At 34.6% G+C, this 19843-nt stretch overlaps 1 protein-coding gene across 3 annotated transcripts; it reads right to left on the bottom strand.

Moving 5' to 3' along the window:
* Positions 1 to 113: 113 nt before the first annotated feature.
* On the bottom strand, positions 114 to 6979 carry LOC133796685 (phosphomannomutase). Of its 3 annotated transcripts, none has more exons than XM_062234309.1 (13): positions 6822 to 6979; positions 6401 to 6618; positions 3503 to 3600; positions 3330 to 3374; positions 3169 to 3235; positions 2776 to 2852; positions 2154 to 2189; positions 1741 to 1796; positions 1557 to 1656; positions 1312 to 1407; positions 1095 to 1184; positions 800 to 851; positions 114 to 403 (listed from the first exon to the last, which is right to left on the bottom strand). In XM_062234309.1, exons 3-13 carry the CDS (start codon positions 3569 to 3571, stop codon positions 351 to 353), a joined length of 741 nt encoding a protein of 246 aa, XP_062090293.1. In that variant the 5' UTR covers positions 3572 to 3600; positions 6401 to 6618; positions 6822 to 6979; the 3' UTR covers positions 114 to 350. The 3 variants fall into 3 exon arrangements, with proteins under 3 accessions (XP_062090293.1, XP_062090291.1, XP_062090292.1); XM_062234307.1 differs by having other exon boundaries at positions 6388 to 6618; positions 6822 to 6978; XM_062234308.1 differs by lacking the exons at positions 6401 to 6618; positions 6822 to 6979 and adding an exon at positions 3849 to 4200.
* Positions 6980 to 19843: the final 12864 nt, after the last annotated feature.

Raw genomic sequence — 19843 nt, 5'->3', positions numbered from 1 at the left:
TATTTCTTTAAATTTGTTTACAAGAGATACTTTCAGTCTTCACATAATTATCAATCATTATCGAAATTGAATTCACCGAGATAAGCGCATCTGAATTGGGAAGAACTTTAACAAGCAATGCAAATGAAAATGGCTTTATTCAATAAGATGAAAACAGATACATAAGAATAATTATAAAGATACTAAAAGAATTACAATGACAAGTTCTCAATCAACATATTTTTGTCCTTTTTCAAGAAAATGATATAAAATTACACATTTCCATGAAGACTTCTGCCTGGTATTTATTCTCACGGAAATCACAAATGGCACATATTTGAAGAACCAACAGCTTTAGCTCAATCTCAGGGTTAAGCTAGGAATAGAGCTTTACACTGCTCAGCTGTATCTTCAGGGCTAGTAACTGCAAAAAAGGTAAGGCAAATAGTTTAAATAATAGTGAATTTACAAGAAACAACAATAATATTTTGCAATACTCTCTTTCATTAATGTGTATGTACTCATTAGTAGTGGCAACCAAGTCAAGTATGGAATGTGGATAGAAGATATAGTTTCACTTAGAAAGGATATTTAATCTTTTATACACATCTAGCATGTGATAGTCCAAATTCCATCTCCATCAACTTTCTACTACTGTTCTTCCATCCAATACTCTCCCCATTAAAATGAGTCCCAAGACTTGAGACATATAACAATTGAATCCTTTATCTAAGTATTTTTCAAGAATTCTGCGCATTTAAACTTGGATATAAAAAAAATATAATTATGTGTAAATTAGAGATAAATAGTAAAGCTTTACCTGTGTGACCTACAGTTCGTTCCGACTCATAAATTTCATGGTCGTTTCCACCCTGCGCAAAATAATAAATCCGTAATTTATGCATGAATCAACGTATTTGATCTATTGACAAACAAGAACAAGAAAATTGTCCCATAGTTAAAATTGAAATACATTAAATCTTTTCTATTTGCCAGGCCAAACAAGGGATGTGAAAACATTACACCCAAATCATTTAATCTTGTAACAGTGAAAAAATACATATTCAAACTTATGGTAACATGCAAACAGCTGAGGACTGAAATTGCAGACTAACCTTGTAAGTTTTGTCACCAAAGAAATGGATTTCTTGGAAGTCATCAAGGTATCTCAAGCAATATGTTTTATCCCAGCCTTGGGGAAAGACCTATGACATGTAATATGAACCAAATAAATTATCTACAAGAATTTCCGACCACCTTTTATTTAGCTAGTGCTTGTGCTTGAAAATTAACTGCATTATCAGTCATAAACAAACATTAGCCATCACTTACATCAAAGCTAATTTGTCCTCCTATGGAGAATGTCAGGTTGAGATGAGCAAACTTCTCCCTTAGCACTGAAACCATTTTTGGGCGTATATTTTGAACCTGAAACCAATAAACTCAAATCAAACAAAATCTATATATTGTCGCCAAATTGTTGCTTTGGTCAGGGAGTTTTTTTAGCAATATATATATATATATATATATATATATATCTATAATATATTGGGATTACTAAAAGATGCAGCTTTTACCTTGTCATATCTTTCAAATTCATCCCTTTCTTCCTGGCTGCAGTTTCTCCCAATTGGTGAGACGTTGATCATCCCACTTCGAAACTCTATAAATGTTCCTCTAAATTACAATAAGAAGGAAAACAAATAAGTCTCAAAACCATTTCAGTACGTGAAAAGGAATCATGGTTAACAATTTACAGACCTTTTTATTGGAATATCCAAGTCAGCAATATAGTGAAGTGTAAAATTGATAAATTCCTGCAGTCATTTGAAATTTCATTAAAAAAACAAATTTATAATAAAGAAAGACCAATAAAACATATATAATATCTGCTACTATTGGCCATCCAACTCTAACCCTATAGAAGTATCAGAACAACATCACCACTTCCCAAGAGCAAGTTGAAAATAAATGGATTCTTCAAATTTATCTGCAGTTGGTGCTTTTGAATTTATGATGTTACCATATTTGGTAAAGTTTGATTACTATATTCTTGAACTTGAACAAAATATGAACTAAATGGGATCCATCTGTTTCCAGAGTTCATCATACCCGCAGGTATCTTCTATAATTTAAAAGGTGTTGCAGAAGACAGAGAGGGTTATAACTTATACCTTGAGCTGGTCTTCTCCAAGATGTGTCTTCAAGCTCTAAGCAAAGATAAACGCACAAATTATAAGTGAAAATATCTTTCAACTTTTTTATTTATATTGAATAAATATAAACCAATTATTAGGAGGAAAAAAAGAAAAGATATCAAAACTTTGTTAATATACGTATGAAACATCACAGGTCTATTTTGCTTGGTTAAAACAAAGTACTCTAATACATCGTGCTCTGCAGTCTGCATACAGGTTCATACTGACACTAAAGATTCACAAAACGACAAGAACATTTAAAATCACATCATTCGTTACTTTGGCTTAAATTTTTTTAGAACAAAAGATTCCACTTTTACACTAACTTTTTTTGCTCACATGCTGGGCAACAAAAAGTATATTAAATCTTTACTTCTAGTTTTCATAAAATAATCCAGATCAGAAAAGGACAATGACCTTATGACTTGTTCCTTAGGACCACCTGACGATGAAGAACCAAATGTTAACAATTCTCACCTATTGCCACTGCCTCTACTAACTGCTAGGTTTATTTCTAAATCTACGAATGTTAATTACCTACAACACTGTGCAACATAAGTGTGAACAACTTGTTTATATGGACTACTCCAACTTATACCTGGGTGCCGATGAGCTTCCCATCTTTGTGAGCCACAAGGCCATTCTCAGAAAATACATAATCATAATCACCAATAACTGCAACAAAACAATAAACATAAATTACTGAGATGCCAAATGTAAATTTACGACTGAATCTAGATCAACATTTGTTCCTCTCAAAGAGAGAATAGATCTAGTTGCGCCACTAATGGTAGGGTATACATCATTATTGAAATTCGTTGTAAATAAAGTGGTCCTCGTCTTAATAAAGAGTATCAAAAGATGAGCTTCGGCCACTATAGCTCAAATTCAACAGCATATTAATGGTATCAAACTTGGAAGAACAAGATTTCTGCATTCACGAACTTAATAGACGAGAAAATAGCGTATGGCTAATGGCTAGCAGAAATACCTGTCTTCCCGAGTTGCTCTGTTATCTTACTAAGGTCAGATCCCCCCACAACACCGACTGTGATGACCTGCGGAATGGCAATGTTGTCATTCTCCACAAATTCACAACAAAAAAAGAGACCCAAATGAAACTTCACACTGTTACACAAATGGATCATGTACCTTTCTGAGTTCACGCATAAATCCAAGCATTTGGGGAGTAACCTCCTACAATTTAAGGGGAACATTTAGTTGAATTTTTTTCCTAAAAATGTACTCCATAAAATAAATATATAAAAAAGAGCACTTGAATTAAACTAAACCAATCTGAGTGGAAAATTGAAATATCAAATTACCTTTCTTGGAGCTGTGAGAGTGCCATCAACATCAAACAAAGCAATCACACCAGGCTTCCTCAATGCCATTTTCTCTAGTTGAAAATATTATAAATGGGCTGCCAAATGAAAAAATGCGATAATGTTATAACAGCAAATAACAATCCAAGATCAAGTCAATAACTTTCAAAAGCCATAATATGCAACTGCAACTGCAAATGCAAAAGCTTTAAACTCTGAATGACATGGGATATATATATATATGTATATTGGTATAAAAATGACTAAATTGATCGGAATGGAAAAAACTAAAAGAAAATGTAAAGAGGAAACGAGCCAAGTCGAATTCACTAAAGAGAAAGCTAACATTGAGAGTTGTGGAACTGGTGCAGATCTAATTTAGTGGCGGAGCCTTGGGGATTATATAGATTGGTGATTGGTGAGTAGTACAGTAGCTTCAGAGTGAGAGGAGAGCATAGAGATGGAGATCCGTGCAAATACGTGGACAACCATCGAAGTGAAGTGAATAAGGAATATCCGTATTAGATCGGGTCGGAAACCGGCCCCGCCCCACTTAACAATGGGTCAATGGGACAAGTACCCAGACCAAATCTATATCTAAATTGGGTCTAAAAGTCTAAACTGGTCTCGCATCTCCTCCGTAGTCCAGAATGAAAGAAAACCTTTGACATGATTCCTTAGGATCATGGAGAAGAGTATAAATGTAAAGGATAAATTTGCCTTATACCCTATCGTACTGCATGATCTGGACCGTTCAGTTTTGTCCTGATCGTGCGCTACAAACAATAGCCCTCCATACACTGTATCCCCCACTTTGATTATTTTTAAATATTTATTTTAGAATAATGCTAAATACACATAATATTGCACACTAATCATTTTTAGTCAGTAATATTTTTAAGTTAGGCCACATCATTATCTTGAATGTAATGGTTAAAATTAAGGGTAGATAACTTATTTGTGTTTTTGTAAAGTCTCATTTTGGTATTTTGTATTTATAATAATATTCATTTGGTACCCAGTATTTTGAAATCGTATATATTTGATATTCTGTATTTTAAAATTATACATATTTGATATCTTAAACTCAAATTTAATTAATAAAATTTTATCAATTTAATTAATTATATAAGGTCTATATTTAAATTTAATTATTTAATTACATATAACTAATGACAGTTTGATAATATTGACAAATCTATCAAATCTGAGTCTAGAATATCAAATATATATAATTTTAAAATATAGGATATCATATGAACATTATTGAAAATAGAGAGTACCAAAATGATACTTTGCAAAAATATAGAGTACCAAATAAGTAAATTCCCTAAAATTAATTATACATTATTACCACATCAATCCTTCCATATATAGATGGATCTTGGAACAAAAAAAAAAAAATTCTTAATCAACTAAAATGTCTAATTTTTTATATTGTTATTATTTGAAGGGAATTTCCTCATTTTGTACATGTGTTTTCTCAAAAGTATCGTTTCGGTACTATTTTTTTTAATAAATCTCATATAATACTCTCTATTTTAAAATTATATATATTTGGTACCCAAGATACAAATTTGATAAATAAATTTTTATTAATATGAGCAAACTGTCATCAGTTATACATAATTAAGTAATTAAATTTAAATTTGGAACTCAATTGAAAGCATTTTGATTAAATTAGTAAGATTTTATTAATTAAATTTGAGTTTAAGGTATTAAATATGTACAATTTCAAAATATAAGATATCAAATATGAAAAATTTCAAAATTTAGGGTACCAAATAGACATTATTGTAAATACAGATACTAAAATAATACTTTACAAAAATACAAAGTATCAAATAGTTACCTACTTTTATTTTAAACTATAAAAAAAATCACTCATTTCTTTCATTCTTATTATATCAAACAATTTTAAGGATTGTCAGACTCCTCTATCTCTCTGCTTCTCCATCATTCTTAATTAATTCATCTCTCGATCTTCCAATCCTTCCTACCAAGCATAGTGGTAGAGACTATTTGTCTATGTTATACTAGATAAAATAAGGCTATCTTCTAAATTTTTATTTTTTATGTATTATAACTATAACCACCAAAGATAATAAATATAGTTGGTCATTCCTCTTTATAAATGCTATAAATTATAGGGTTTATGTGTTTTTGGAACATGTTTTCATTACTTGTTTGGATTATATGTTTTGACAAATTAATTTTTGGACTCTGTGTTTTGTAAAATGGTTCAAATAGATCTTGAACTCAATTTTGAGCAAAAATTTTTGAACTAAAATCATAAATAATTCATCAAACTAACAAGTCAAAACAAAATAAACGTCTATTCTGTCTAAAAACTGCGTTGTTATATTCAATTTTTTGTTCATCAAAACCAAAGGACTATGTGAACCATTTTACAATACACATCGTCTAAAAAACTAATTTGTCAAAACAACTAGTCCAATCAATATCGTCTAAAAAAAAATAATTTGTCACCAAACAGACCATGATATAAAAGGTAGAAAAAATATATATAAACCCTGAATTATAATATAATTGATGCATATAAATTATTAAAAGAAAAACACAATACAATCAATATATAACCCAACAAACAGCAATGAATAAAAAAAATAAACAAAATAAAATCTGAAATTCTATCACTCAACACAATAAACATACAAAACAGCAAACAATATAATCCAAAATGAACAAATAGGCAGATTAGATCTATATACAGTTTTTAAAACCTGAAATTTTATCACTCAAACATACAACACAGCAAACAGCATACAAATAATCAGACACACCCAAATCATTTTATGGAAAAGTATCTAATAATCACACACAAATCTTCAAAAGAAAAATTGAGTAAAAATAAAAAAATATACTTGGTGAACGCACGGACAAGGAGCCGACGGGAAGGCCGAGTAGTTTGCAGCCGCTGAAGTCCACGGGCAAAGAGTCGACTGCGAAGCCGCGAGAGGTAAGGCTCGGCAGCGTGGAGATAGCTGCGAGTATGCGACGGGAAGGCTCTCTGACGGGAAAGGTGCGACGATCTGGCGTGGTGGATTGGAGATGGGGGTAGCTGGGGATGGAGGAGAGGGAGAAGCTGAGACTGCCTGAGGTTGAGTGGGAAAGAAAAGTTTAGTTTAGGATTTCACTTTCAATTCAATTTTTACTTTATTTTTTTCTTTCTGACAAACTCAATTTTTACTTTTTTACGCTAATATTAAATTGTAAATAATCAAAAAACCCAATACATATCATATACTTAGGATAACAACAAGAAGAAAACTTAATACTCAAAATAAAGATTACTTACCCAAGTATGGATGCTTCAACAAAAGAATGACCGCAACCCACACAAAAACAAGAGTTTTAGAGAAAAACTCCTGGAAAAAGTAAAAAGTTTGAACAGAGAAAGAAATACAGAACTTATCATACCAATAATTTATATTTAAAAGTTTATAAAATGGAACATGTGTATTATTGCAGTAGTCCAAAATCCACTTAATTTTGTGATAATATACCGTAACTTGCATCGTAGAATATATCAACAAATTAAAATAATTAAATAAATCATTGAGTGTACTCATTTGGATGTTGTTGGGAAGCAGCTATTAGTGGTTGTATCCACCACAGAATTGGACTATATTGAATTTTCAAGGAAGATGGTCTCTCAGTCCATTTCAGTACTTTTTTTGGCTTTATTCTGCAAGTTCACTGAAAGGAAACTTCTCTTGCCTGGTTTTTTTTTTCGCAATGAATTCTCTTGCCTATCACATAGAAACTAACTAATTTTTTTAGAAAAAAAATTGTTAAATTATAGGTTGAGTTTGGTAAAATTTTTGTTTTTAAATTTTGTAAACTCAAAAATAAAAATATATTTTTGTTTTATGTTTTTTTATTTTTATTTTTATAAAATAAAAATGCTTTTGGTAACTATTTTTGTTTTCTGTTTTTTAAAAATAAAAATAAAAATATTTTTGGTAACTTTTATTTTTATTTTTTGTTTAAAAAATAACATATAAAAAACATGTTTGATAAACATTTTTTTGAAATGTTTTTTTTTTTCTAAACTAAAAAATAAAAATATTTTTTGTGACCACTATTTATTATTTAAAAATAAAAAAAATTATAGTAAAAAAAAGATCATATTAATAATATCCAGGTAATCTCAAATTTCAAAAGTTAATATCTATTCATAAGATAACACAAAATCAATAAAGTCTACATAATAAAATAAAAACATATGAACTTATAATTATCCAAACTTAAAGTAAAGTATTAAACGAGTCATAACAATCAACTAATGTATTTACTTTATCTCACTATCGTCGACTAGATCTTCATATATGTTCAGCAATTTCATCACGAACATGAGTCATTTCACGTATATAAGTTCTAGAAATACTGAACTCTAGACTATCAGTCAAAGTTCCATCCGTGCTTTGTAAAGTAGTGGGCTGTACTGTAATGCCCCGAAATTCCTAATGCGGTTTAGTGGCTGAATTAGTAGGTCGGGAGGGCCATAACTGTTTAATTATCCCATTAATTGATAATATGCATGTTTATGTGAATTATATTATAATATGATGTTATATGCATGCATGTGAGTCCACATTTGATTATTAGGGTGTTTTGGTAATTTGACCCGTTGAGGGCATATTTGTGTATTTTGGTGCATATTGTGAGTTATGGATGAGATCTCATTATTATGAAGATATATTCGAGCTATTCGGCATGAGACGGTCTTATATTGTGAATTAGCGGTTTTGTCATAACAGAGTCTTTTATTGGGATATTGTGTAATGGGAATGTTATTTGATGATAAATTGGGAGTTATTGAGATCATGAGGAAATTCTTGAAGTTTTGACTATAATGTCCCCGGGGTTGTTTATTTGGGACCTCGAGCACTAGGTTTTATTTGTAGTTACTTAAGCTTGAAGTAGCTTGTCAGATAGAACCGTACGTTAGAAAACCTCTTTCTCTCTTCCCGTTAGTTCATTTTACCGTTCGAGGCATTTTCGAAGAAATCTCGAATTCTAGGAGTCGGAATCAAGCGAGGATCGAGGCATAGCGATCCTAGGAAAGATTAGAAGCTTCTTGACCGAAGGATTTGACGAGAAACAACCCAATCAAAGGTAATCAAAGTTTTGAGTTTTTAGAGTTTCTAAGCTTCGAATTGGATTTTGTGAATCGTTGAGTTTTTGGTTCATTTGAGCCTCGGGATTTGATGGTTTTGGATCATTGGAAAGTATGATTTTTGGATTTGGAAGTGTTTAGGTATGTTTTTGGGAGGTTTGGGATGAAGGAAATCGGGTTTATGGCTGGTTCTGGGTGGGGGGCCGCGGCCCTGTTCTTGGGCGCCGCGGCCCTAGCTCGAAGAAGCAAGTGGAGGCATTTTGGCCTTACTGGGCGCCGCGGCCCTGGGTATGGGGAGTCGCGGCCCTTGCTCATGTTGTGGCTGGGGGTCGCGGCTCAAGGTGCTAGGGCCGCGACTCTTGGGTAGTTTTGAGCCTGTTTGAGTGTTTTGACCTCGGGAACTTGGTTTTAGGCCTCAGGATTGTTCCTACTACCTGGATTAGTGGGGATTGATGTCCCGGAGGCTAGATCTTGGTTTGGGAACCTTTGTTATTCATTTTATTGATGGTATCCCATATTTGGTTATGACTAGGTGACCGCTAAAGGACTAAAAGTCAGATCGTTCTCAGGGGTCGTTCTTTTATTCATTCTCGCTCGAATCAGAGGTAAAAAAACTGCACCTTGTGTATATGACATGCATGATTGTTGTTGAGGCATGTTGGTTGATAAATGTGGACATTGATTGCATATTAAATGCTTAGCAGAGCTTTCTTACTTGTGTATGGCACTGATTAGTCAGGGACGACACTGGTCGCATATTACTTACCTAAGAGTCAGAAACGGCATAAGCGTCCTGAACGCAGGGCCGATTAAAGATTAGATCTAATTGATATCAGCGTTGAATGACTCTAGGAGCATTAATGCTGGACCGACCCTAAGGTCGATGAAACTTATAAGCACTTGACTAGTCTAAGACTAGTTACTCAGAGCCAGGGACTAAGGCCTAGGTGACTGCTTGTCACATGGCTAGGGAGCGGAATCCCATGGTTATGACTCTATGGTCATGAGGTAGGTTATGTTGGTGACTAGTCGTCGTGCACCTATCCTGTTTAAGCTAGTGAAATGTTCACTTATTTGTAAAACCCCGGTGACCCTAACGTCACATGGCTAGAGGGAACGGAACCCACCTTAGTGACCTTTGCGACTGTCACTCATATGTTTTGGACTGAGAGTCCTAAATAATGATTATGATCATTGTTGATACTGTATTCATGATATATTGTGTTTTCTTGCTGGGCCTTGGCTCATGGGTGCTATGTGGTGCTGGTAAAGGGAAAGAAAAGCTCACCTAGCCTTGAGTGGAGAGCTTAGGTGATGTTGTGTACATATGCGGCCGCTTGACCACCACGGCCAAAGAGTTCTTAGAGGAACTAGGGGGTTTACCCTATTTTTACCGCTTAGGTCGGCGGGGTTTGTAAATTTGAAACAGTAATGACCATTTTGAGTTGTAAATAACTTGTAAATGTTTTTATGGGCCCATGAACAATTTTATGTTATAAATAAAATATATCATTTCCTTTTGATTGGTTTTCCACCTTAGCATGTTAATAATACCTAGAAGCACGTTTTTAACCAAAGAACTCGGGTAGCGAGTTAAATTTCTGGTTCACCGTTCACCGTAACTGTTCTGGGGTAACCAGGGCGTTACATGTACTTCAGAATTTTCTTCACCTCCATCAAAATATACATCTGCTTCTGCATTTGTCCTTATAAAATTGTGAATCTCACAGCAAGCAGTGACAATGTACTTTTGTATTCTTAGATCATATGAAGACATTCGCTTTAGGATTGGAAAGCGAGCCTTCAACACGCCGAAACACCGCTCAATGACATTTCTCAAGAAAGAGTGTCGATAATTGAAAACTCTTTTTTTCCTTCGGGATTAAGATCTGTGTACTGGCCCAAATTATACATTTCCCCTCGATATGGCGAAAGAAAACCAGGCATGTTTGTATAGCCAGAATCAACAAGATAATATTTTCCTGATCCAATGATAATTCATGTTAGATTTTACTTATAGATATTTAATATAAAATAATATCAATCAACATAATAAGTTTCATAAATACTAACTTCTCCAGTTACTGCATTGTATCCCATACCAGTCTCTTTCAGTAAAAACTTAAAATCCTTATGCTTTTGCTTTAATTGATTGTATTTGTTCCTTAGTTGCATATCACTATAATTTCTTTTTGCTCGTGCACAAAGCTCTTCCTTTATATATTTCCATGATTTCTTTGTAAATGTTGTGGTATTCTTATTTCCCTTTAAAACTTCTTCTTCCATAAGTTCGATAAAAATTTCTTCATGCCTTTGAGTCCAAACAGAAGCCTCATCGTTGTTCTCAATAATAAGAACTTCATTATCAATACCTGCCATCTAGGTAAGACCTAAGGATTTAATAAGAATTCTAAATGAAAATACAAGACTATTCCTAAATAAACAAATAAGATTCACTTAAGGCTGATAACTAGTTTTGAAACATTTAAACCGAGATTTCACAAGCTTAATGATATATTTGACAACATTTTGATCTATAGGTTTACCTTTTTGGGGGGTATGAAACAAAAGTTATGTAATGAAAAAAAAAGAGTACAAGAAAGATAAGGTATCCTATATAAGACAGAGGAGCAAACATACAAACTAAGGACAAAAAATAAAACTAGACACTGCTAAACAAAGTAATTGATAGGAACTTCAGTGTTTTTCCAGCAAACAGTAATTAAAGAAAGCAGAAAGCCCTTATATTCCTTTGTCACTTAAGCTCAAGGAGAAGCTAGAAATTAAATTTTTATCATATTCCTTTGTCACTTAAGCTCAAGGAGAAGCTAGAAATTAACTTTTTACCAAAAAGTTTGCTAGCAATTTTTTCTTAAACGATTGGTCTTATTGATTAGCATTCTTTCATCCTAGTTATGTATTGCATAACATCATTATTCGCATAGTGCCTGTGTAGTTCTTACTAAATTAAACATGTTTGAGAAATTACATTGGTTGCAAACACCAATCAAAAACCTAAAACACAGAATATCCTTGGGGCTTTCAATACAATCAACTAAGAGTAAAATTCAAGAAAAAGAGCCTGTTGTTTGAAAAATACTAGGATATAATAAGCTGGGCCATCTCTATTATTCTTGTGGTGTTTGTGACCACTGACCAACAACATTGCTCTGTTTGAGCATTGAGTTCACCTTTTTTGTTTCGTTCCTTGGTTCTTTTATGCTAGAGTTAAAAATATTGTTTTGTTTTAGCATTGTTGCACTTAATAATAAAGTGGTTTAGGCCCAGAGATTTGGGTATAGTTGATGCTTTGGCCACCTTTTGATATGCTGAAAGTTTGATTGAAATAACTATAGCTAAAGGTGGGGAGGAAAGTCCCAACTTAACAGATTCCAAAATGCTCTGATGTGGAACATATCTATTTCCCCAAAATTGCTTCCTAAGAGATTTGTTTCTTGGTCCTGATTTGTATATATATAATGATGTGAGAATTACTTGTCATTGTTGAATATATAGGTGTTCATTCACTTATATTTGTACTGACATATTCTCTAGACGATACTAAAGATGATATGCGCCATCTCTTTGCCATGATATCTACTTTGTTAACTCCTTTTTCATTTCCCCATATACTTATTATGCAGTTGGACATGTTTTCTTGTAGTGCATACACTTAAGCACCCAAATATAACTCCTTTGACTAAAGAATAGGACAACAAAGAATATAAATCGATTGGTACGTATTGAATAATACAGTTAATATGCATAGAGTAATCTGGTTGATTTATAGAGAATAACTCAATCGATGAATCAAAGTAATCTGATTAGTATAAAAAGTAACTTCGATTAATATAAATAAATTAATCAATGAATAAACCAGAAAACAAGAAGTGATTAATACTGAGTATATTAATCTCATATCTAGCCTTCTCTCTATATGCAAACCACTCAAACTGAATATAAATCCTCATCTTGCATTGATCTACACCATTAAACAAGTTGAACCAAACACTAGCTCAGTCATAAATAAATAGAAATGAAAGCCCCAATTTAAAAATTAGCATTGTAGTGAAAAAGAAAGATACTAGCAAAGACCATGAATCAACCACAAAGAAATATTTTGAAAACATATTATACAGATTTTCATAATCATATACAGACATGGGAATCGAATAGTAAGACTAAAGGGTACAACCATTAGGGGTTTGAGAGAGACTGATTTTATGAGAAAAGTATTGAATATAGTACCTCGGATCGGAGTTCCTTGACGACAACAGCCAAAACCTCAGAGTTGAGACCCAAATCACAGAGAGCAATGAGCAAAGAGAAGGTATGACAATCAAGCCCTGTGTCAAGTATATTGGACAAGAGATAAAATGGAGGAAAATCACAAACCCTAATACCAAACAAAATCAGAAAAAGCGATTGAGAAGAAGAAGAATAAGAAATCATATGAGGTAGAGACATGAAAGAGATGGTGTACCTGAAGAAAACTTGGAGAGAGCTATGAGAAGCCATTGAAGCCTGAGAAAGCTCTCTATGCACGAGCTTGAGGAGGCAGAAATAAAAATTGGTTTAAATTTTTTTAAAAAGTATGAAAATGGTGTTTTCAAAATTTGGTAAATTTTAATTAAAATTTTAAAAAATTAAAAATAAGTTTAAATTTTTTTTAACTCACCGAACATGTTTTTCGGTTTTGTTATCAAAATTTTTATTATTTAATAAGAAAACTATTTAAAAAAAATTCTTGTAGTCGAAGCAAGCACACGACATAAAGTATTTAGCCGTGAGAGAACGTGTTAAAGAAAATAAAGTGGTCATTCAATACATTAGCACTAAATTAATGATTGTTGATCCTTTGACGAAAGGCTTGCCATCTCATAAATTAAAGGATCATGTAGTGAACATGAGACTTGGTTCCCTTATGTAAATTTATTGGACAAACTAAAGTTATTATCGATGAAACTCTTATTTTAATGTTTTCTCATATTTATGCGCATCTTAATTTTATTTGAGAAAATTTTGTCTTCATAGGACTTGAATAAACATAAGGTTTATTCGTTTAAGTACATAACCACATAAAGTGCATTGTTATGTAATTAATATATTGTAATACATGGAAGATAATACTCGCCATAAAAAGAGGACTTATTGCTATGATTCATGTGTTTGTTATTTAACAAGGATAATCGTTGGGATTAAGTGATACATTAAATGCTGACCAAGTGGGAGAATGTTAGAATATTTTCTTACACTGTATATATAAAACAAATCAGTTAGAATTAATTGATTAAAAAAATATCAAAGTCACAAAATATTCAATATTAAATGGTAAACATTTATTTGTTACCCAATTTTAATGTCCAAATTAAATTGAGGGAATATCTCAATTAAGTTCAGAGAATATCTCAACATTTGTAACTGTGGCAGAGACTCTAATGGAATGTCTCACCCTATAAATATTTATAGGGTACCGGTCCCCAAGCTCACGACTCCTTTCTGACTTTCAGTAACTTCATCTAAAAGAGTTGGTAAGAGCTTGGAAGTTCGTATACTCGTTCTAATTTCTGTTCTTTTTCTTTTGTAGATCTAGAGTTGTAGAATGAGATTATCAAGATCAATGGCTAGAGGTACACATATTTCGATCCTCTAAATTCTACGTAACAATCTGTTTATTCTGCATTAAGATTGTTATGCTTCTAAAAATTAATCTAGATGCAAAACAATCTTAATGCAGAATAAAGAGATTGTTATATAGAATTTAGATGATCAAAATATGTGTACCTCCAACCATTGATATCGATAATCTCGATCTACAACTCTAGATCTACAAAAGAAAAAGAAGAGAAACTAGAACGAGTACACGAGCTTCCAAACTCTCACTGACTCTTTTAGATGAAGTTAGTGAAAGTCAGAATGAGCAGGAAGCTCAAGGACCGGTACAAAAATATAGGGTGAGACATTCTATTAGAGTCTCTGTGTAATGCCTCGAAATCCCTAATGCAGTTTAATGGCTGGATTAGTAGGCCGGGAGGGCCATAACTGTTTAATTATGCCATTAAGTGAATATATGCATGTTTATGTGAATTATATTATAATATGATGTTAAATGCATGCATGTGGGTCCACATTTCATGACAGGGGTATTTTGGTAATTTGGCCTGTTGAGGGCACAATTGTATACTTGTATGCATGTCGGTGATATATTGTTGAGGCCACATTATAATGTGGACTTGTTCGAGCTATTCGGCATGAGACGATCTTTGAATATTAAGTAAGTTTGAGTCTCGGGATGTTTTAATGATTAGAGCGTTGCCGGGAATAAAAGGGTAACGGGATATGAATTATTGGTATTTAGGAATATTGAGAGTAGTGGGAATTGGAGAGTGTTAATTATGATTAACGAAATAGGTGAAAGATGACGATTTTACCCTTGGGGAGACTTTAGAAGCTTTAAATGACCTAGGGGCATTAGAGTCATTTGGCTTAAGATATATATGATTTTGGTTGGCTGTAGAAACATACAAAACAAAAGCAGAGCAAGGTTTCCTCTTCACGTACATCACCTTCCCTCTATCTTCCTTTGAATTTTTTGGTCCCAAATTGAAGTATCAAGCTAGGAAATCAAAGCTTAGAGGTTATAGACTTAGTTCATCTATTAAGGAGGATTCAAAACCAACTTGAGGTAAGAAATTATCCATGAATTCTAAGTATTACTCTATTTTTCTTTTAGTTTTCAACCTATAGATTTTGATGTGGATAGTTGGAATCAATGGGAGTTTTTGTGTAAGATTGATTGGGTTTTGGTGAGGGGGTGATGTAGATGAGGTTTAGGGGTTGAATTGGATGTTTTGGTAAGGTTTGGGATTGGTTTGGAAGGTTGGTTTCAAGGGGAATTGCAAGGAGCGAAAATCAGAGGAGTTGCTGGTCTGAAGCTGGCGCCCCAGCGCCAGTCCTAGCGCCCCAGCGCTATGCAGGGCAGAGAATGGCCCTCTCTGTTTCTGGGGCAGCGCCCCAGCGCTAGTTGGCAGCGCCTAGGCACTAGGTCAGTTTCAGGGAATGTTATTTTTAGGGCTTGGGATGGTTTTTAAGGCTCGGGGGTTGGTTCCTTTACCCATTTTGAGTAGATTGAGAGTCCCGAGAGTGAAGGATTGATCCCGGGAGTGAGGTTTAGATTGTGAACCATTCACTGATTTACTTTATTGATGGTTTTTAATTGGTTATGATTAGGTAACCGCTAAAGAATCTAAAGGTTGATCGTTCTCAAGGGTCATTCCTATATTATTTCTCACTCGAATCTGAGGTAAGAAAACTGCACCTTGTGTATATGACATGCATGATTGTTGTTGAAGTATGTTGGTTGATAAATGTGGACATTGATTGCATATTAAATGCTAATGAATATTGTTTACTTGTATATGGTACTGACTAGTCAAGGATACTGACCTAAGAGTCAGAAACGGCATAAGCGTTCTGAACGCAGGGCCGAATGAAGATTAGATCTAATCGATATCAGCGTTGAATGACTCTAAGGCATTAACGCTGGACCGACCCTAAGGTCGATGAATCTTATAAGCGCTTTGCTAGTCTAGGACTAGTTACTCAGAGCCAGGGCCAAAGGCCTAGGTGACTGTTTGTCACATGGCTAGGGAACTGTGTTCCATGGTTATGACTCTATGGTCATGAGGTAGGTTATGTTGATGACTAGTCATCTTGCACCTAACCTGTTTAAGCTAGTGAAATGATCACTTATCTTTAAAGCCCCGGTGACCCATCGTCACATGGCTATTGGGAACTGAACCCACTTTAGTGACTTTTCCAACTGTCACTCCTCTATTTGGACTAAAAGTCCTGAATGATTATTATGATCATTGTTGATATTATATCATGCTATATTGTGTTTTCTTGCTGGGTCTTGGCTCATGGGTGCTATGTGGTGCAGGTAAAGGGAAAGAAAAGCTCACACAGCCTTGAGTGGAGAGCTTAGGTGGTGATGTGTACATATGCGGCCGCTTGACCACCCAGGGCAAGGAGTTCTCAGAGGAACTAGGGGGTTTACCCTATTTTTGCTGCTTAGGTCGGCGGGTTTGTAAATTTGAAACAGTAATGACCATTTTGAGTTGTAAATAACTTGTAAAAGATTTTATGGGCCAATGAACAGTTTTATGTATTTAATAAATATATCATTTTCTTTTTATTGGTATTCCACCTTAGCCTGTTAATAACACTTAGAAGCACGTTTCTAACCAAAGGACTCGGGTAGCGAGTCAAATTTCTGGTTCACCGTTCACTGTAACGGTTTTGGGGTAACCAGGGCGTTACACTCTGCTACAGTTACAGATGGTGAGATATTCTCTTAACTTAATTGAGATATTCCCTCAATTTATTTAGGAAATTAAAATTGGGTGACAAATAAATGTTGACCATTTAATATTGAATATTTTGTGACTTTGATATATATTAAATCAATTAATTCTAACTGATTTGTTTTATATATGTCATGTAAAAAATATTATAACAAGAAAATGCTAAAAGATACATACATGTGTGTTGGATACCACACTATACACGTATATAGTCCTTACTTAACAATTTAATACCATGGAATCTACATGTATTAGGTGCCCCATCACAATGCTATAATTAAAAAGGTATCACTTCATGGCGATTGAAGAACAAGCCAGTTGGACCGGCATTAGGCAGCAAAGCTAAGCTCACTACACTTTGAGCGCTTTCTTCAACAGTCAACACCCCAGAATTACAATTTATGTCTGTCTTGACTGTAATGCCCCGAAATCCCTAATGCGGTTTAATGACTGGATTAGTAGGCTGGGAGGGCCATAACTGCTTAATTATGCCATTAAATGATAATATACATGTTTATGTGAATTATATTATAATATGATGTTATATGCATGCATGTGGGTCCACATTTGATTATTATGGTGTTTTGGTAATTTGGCCCGTTGATGGCATATTTGTATATTTGGGTGCATATTGTGATTTGTTAATGAGATATCATTATTATGGAGATATATTCGAGCTATTCGGCATGAGACGATATTATATTATGAATTAGTGGTTTTGTCATAACGGTCTTTTATTGGGATATTGAGTAATGAGAATGTTGTTTGATGATAAAGTGGGAGTTATTGAGATCAGGAGGAAATTCTGGAAGTTTTGACTATAATGTTCCCGGGGAGGTTTTTGGGGTCCCGAGCACTAGGTTTTATTTTAGGTTACTTAAGCTTTAAGTAGCTTGTTAGATAGAACAGTACGTTAGAAAACCTCTCGTTCTCTTCCCGTTAGTTCGTTTTATCGTTCGAGGCATTTTCGAAGAAATCTCAAGTTCTAGAAGTCGGAATCAAGCAAGGATCGAGGCATAGCGATCCTAGGAAAGATTAGAAGCTTCTTGACCGAAGAATTTTACGAGAAACAACCCAATCAAAGGTAATCTAAGTTTTAAGTTATGAGTTTTTAGAGTTTCTATGCTTAGAATTGGATTTTGTGAATCGTTGAGTTTTTGGTTCGTTTGAGCCTCGGGATTTGATGGTTTTGGATCATTCTGAAGCTTGGGAACTTTGATTTGTGGATTTGGAAGTGTTTAGGTATGTTTTTGGGGTGTTTGGGATGATGGAAAACGGGTTTATGGATGGTTCTGGGTTGGGGGTCGCGGCCCTGTTTTTGGGCGTCGCGGCCTTAGCTCGAAGAAGCTGGTGGAGTGATTTGGCCTTGCTGGGCGCCGCAGCCCTGGGTGTAGGGCGTCGCGACCCTTGCTCCTGGAGTGGCTGGGGGCCGCAGCCCAAGGTTCTGGGCCACAGCCCTTGGGCAGGTTTGAGCCCGTTTGAGTGTTTTGGCCTCGGGAACTTGGTTTTAGGCCTCGGGATTGTTCCTACTACCCGAATTAGTGGGGATTGATGTCCTGGAGGCTAGATATTTTGTTGGGAACCTTTGTTAATCATTTTATTGATGGTGTCCCATATTTGGTTATGACTAGGTGACCGCTAAAGGACTAAAAGTCAGATCGTTCTCAGGGGTCGTTCTTTTATTCATTCTCGCTCGAATCAGAGGTAAGAAAACTATACCCTGTGTATATGACATGCATGATTGTTGTTAAGGCATGTTGGTTGATAAATGTGGACATTGATTGCATATTAAATGCTAGCGAATTTTGTTTACTTGTGTATGGCACTGATTAGTCAGGGACGGCACTGGTCGCGTATCACTGACCTAAGAGCAGAAACGACATAAGTGTCCTGAACGTAGGGCCGAATGAAGATTAGATCTAATCAATATCAGCATTGAATGACTCTAAGGCATTAATGCTGGACCGACCCTAAGGTCGATGAAACTTATAAGCGCTTGGCTAGTCTAAGCTAGTTACTCAGAGCCAGGGCCTAAGGCCTAGGTGACTGCTTGTCACATGGCTAGGGAACAGTGTTCCATAATTATGAATCTAGAGTCATGAGGAAGGTTATGTTGGTGACTAGTCATCATGCACCTATCCTGTTTAAGCTAGTGAAAGGTTCACTTATCTGTTAAGCCCTGGTGACCCTATCGTCACATGGCTAAAGGGAGTTGTACCCACCTTAGTGACTTTTGCAACTGTCACTTACCTGTTTTGGACTGAAAGTCCTGAATGATTATTATGATCATTGTTGATATTATATCATGCTATATTGTGTTTTCTTGCTGGGCCTTGGTTCATGGGTGCTATGTGGTGCAGGTAAAGGGAAAGAAAAGCTCACACAGCCTTGAGTGGAGAGCTTAGGTGGTGATGTGTACATATGCGGCCGCTTGACCACCCAGGGCAAGGAGTTCTCAGAGGAATTAGGGGGTTTACCCTATTTTTGCTGCTTAGGTCGGCGGGTTTGTAAATTTGAAACAGTAATGACCATTTTGAGTTGTAAATAACTTGTAAAAGATTTTATGGGCCCATGAACAGTTTTATGTATTTAATAAATATATCATTTTCTTTTTATTGGTATTCCACCTTAGCCTGTTAATAACACTTAGAAGCACGTTTCTAACCAAAGGACTCGGGTAGCGAGTCAAATTTATGGTTCACCGTTCACTGTAACGGTTTTGGGGTAACCAGGGCGTTACATTGACATAACCAGGACTCACACAATTGACGCAAAATTTGGTATAGTTTTTGGCCACTATTCTTGTGTAAGCATTCAAACAAGCTTTTGAGA

This window comes from Humulus lupulus, chromosome 8, assembly GCF_963169125.1.
Source record: "Humulus lupulus chromosome 8, drHumLupu1.1, whole genome shotgun sequence".
Lineage (NCBI taxonomy): Eukaryota > Viridiplantae > Streptophyta > Magnoliopsida > Rosales > Cannabaceae > Humulus > Humulus lupulus.
Note: the sequence above shows the minus strand (reverse complement) of the source record. Positions and strands in the feature narration are given on the sequence as shown.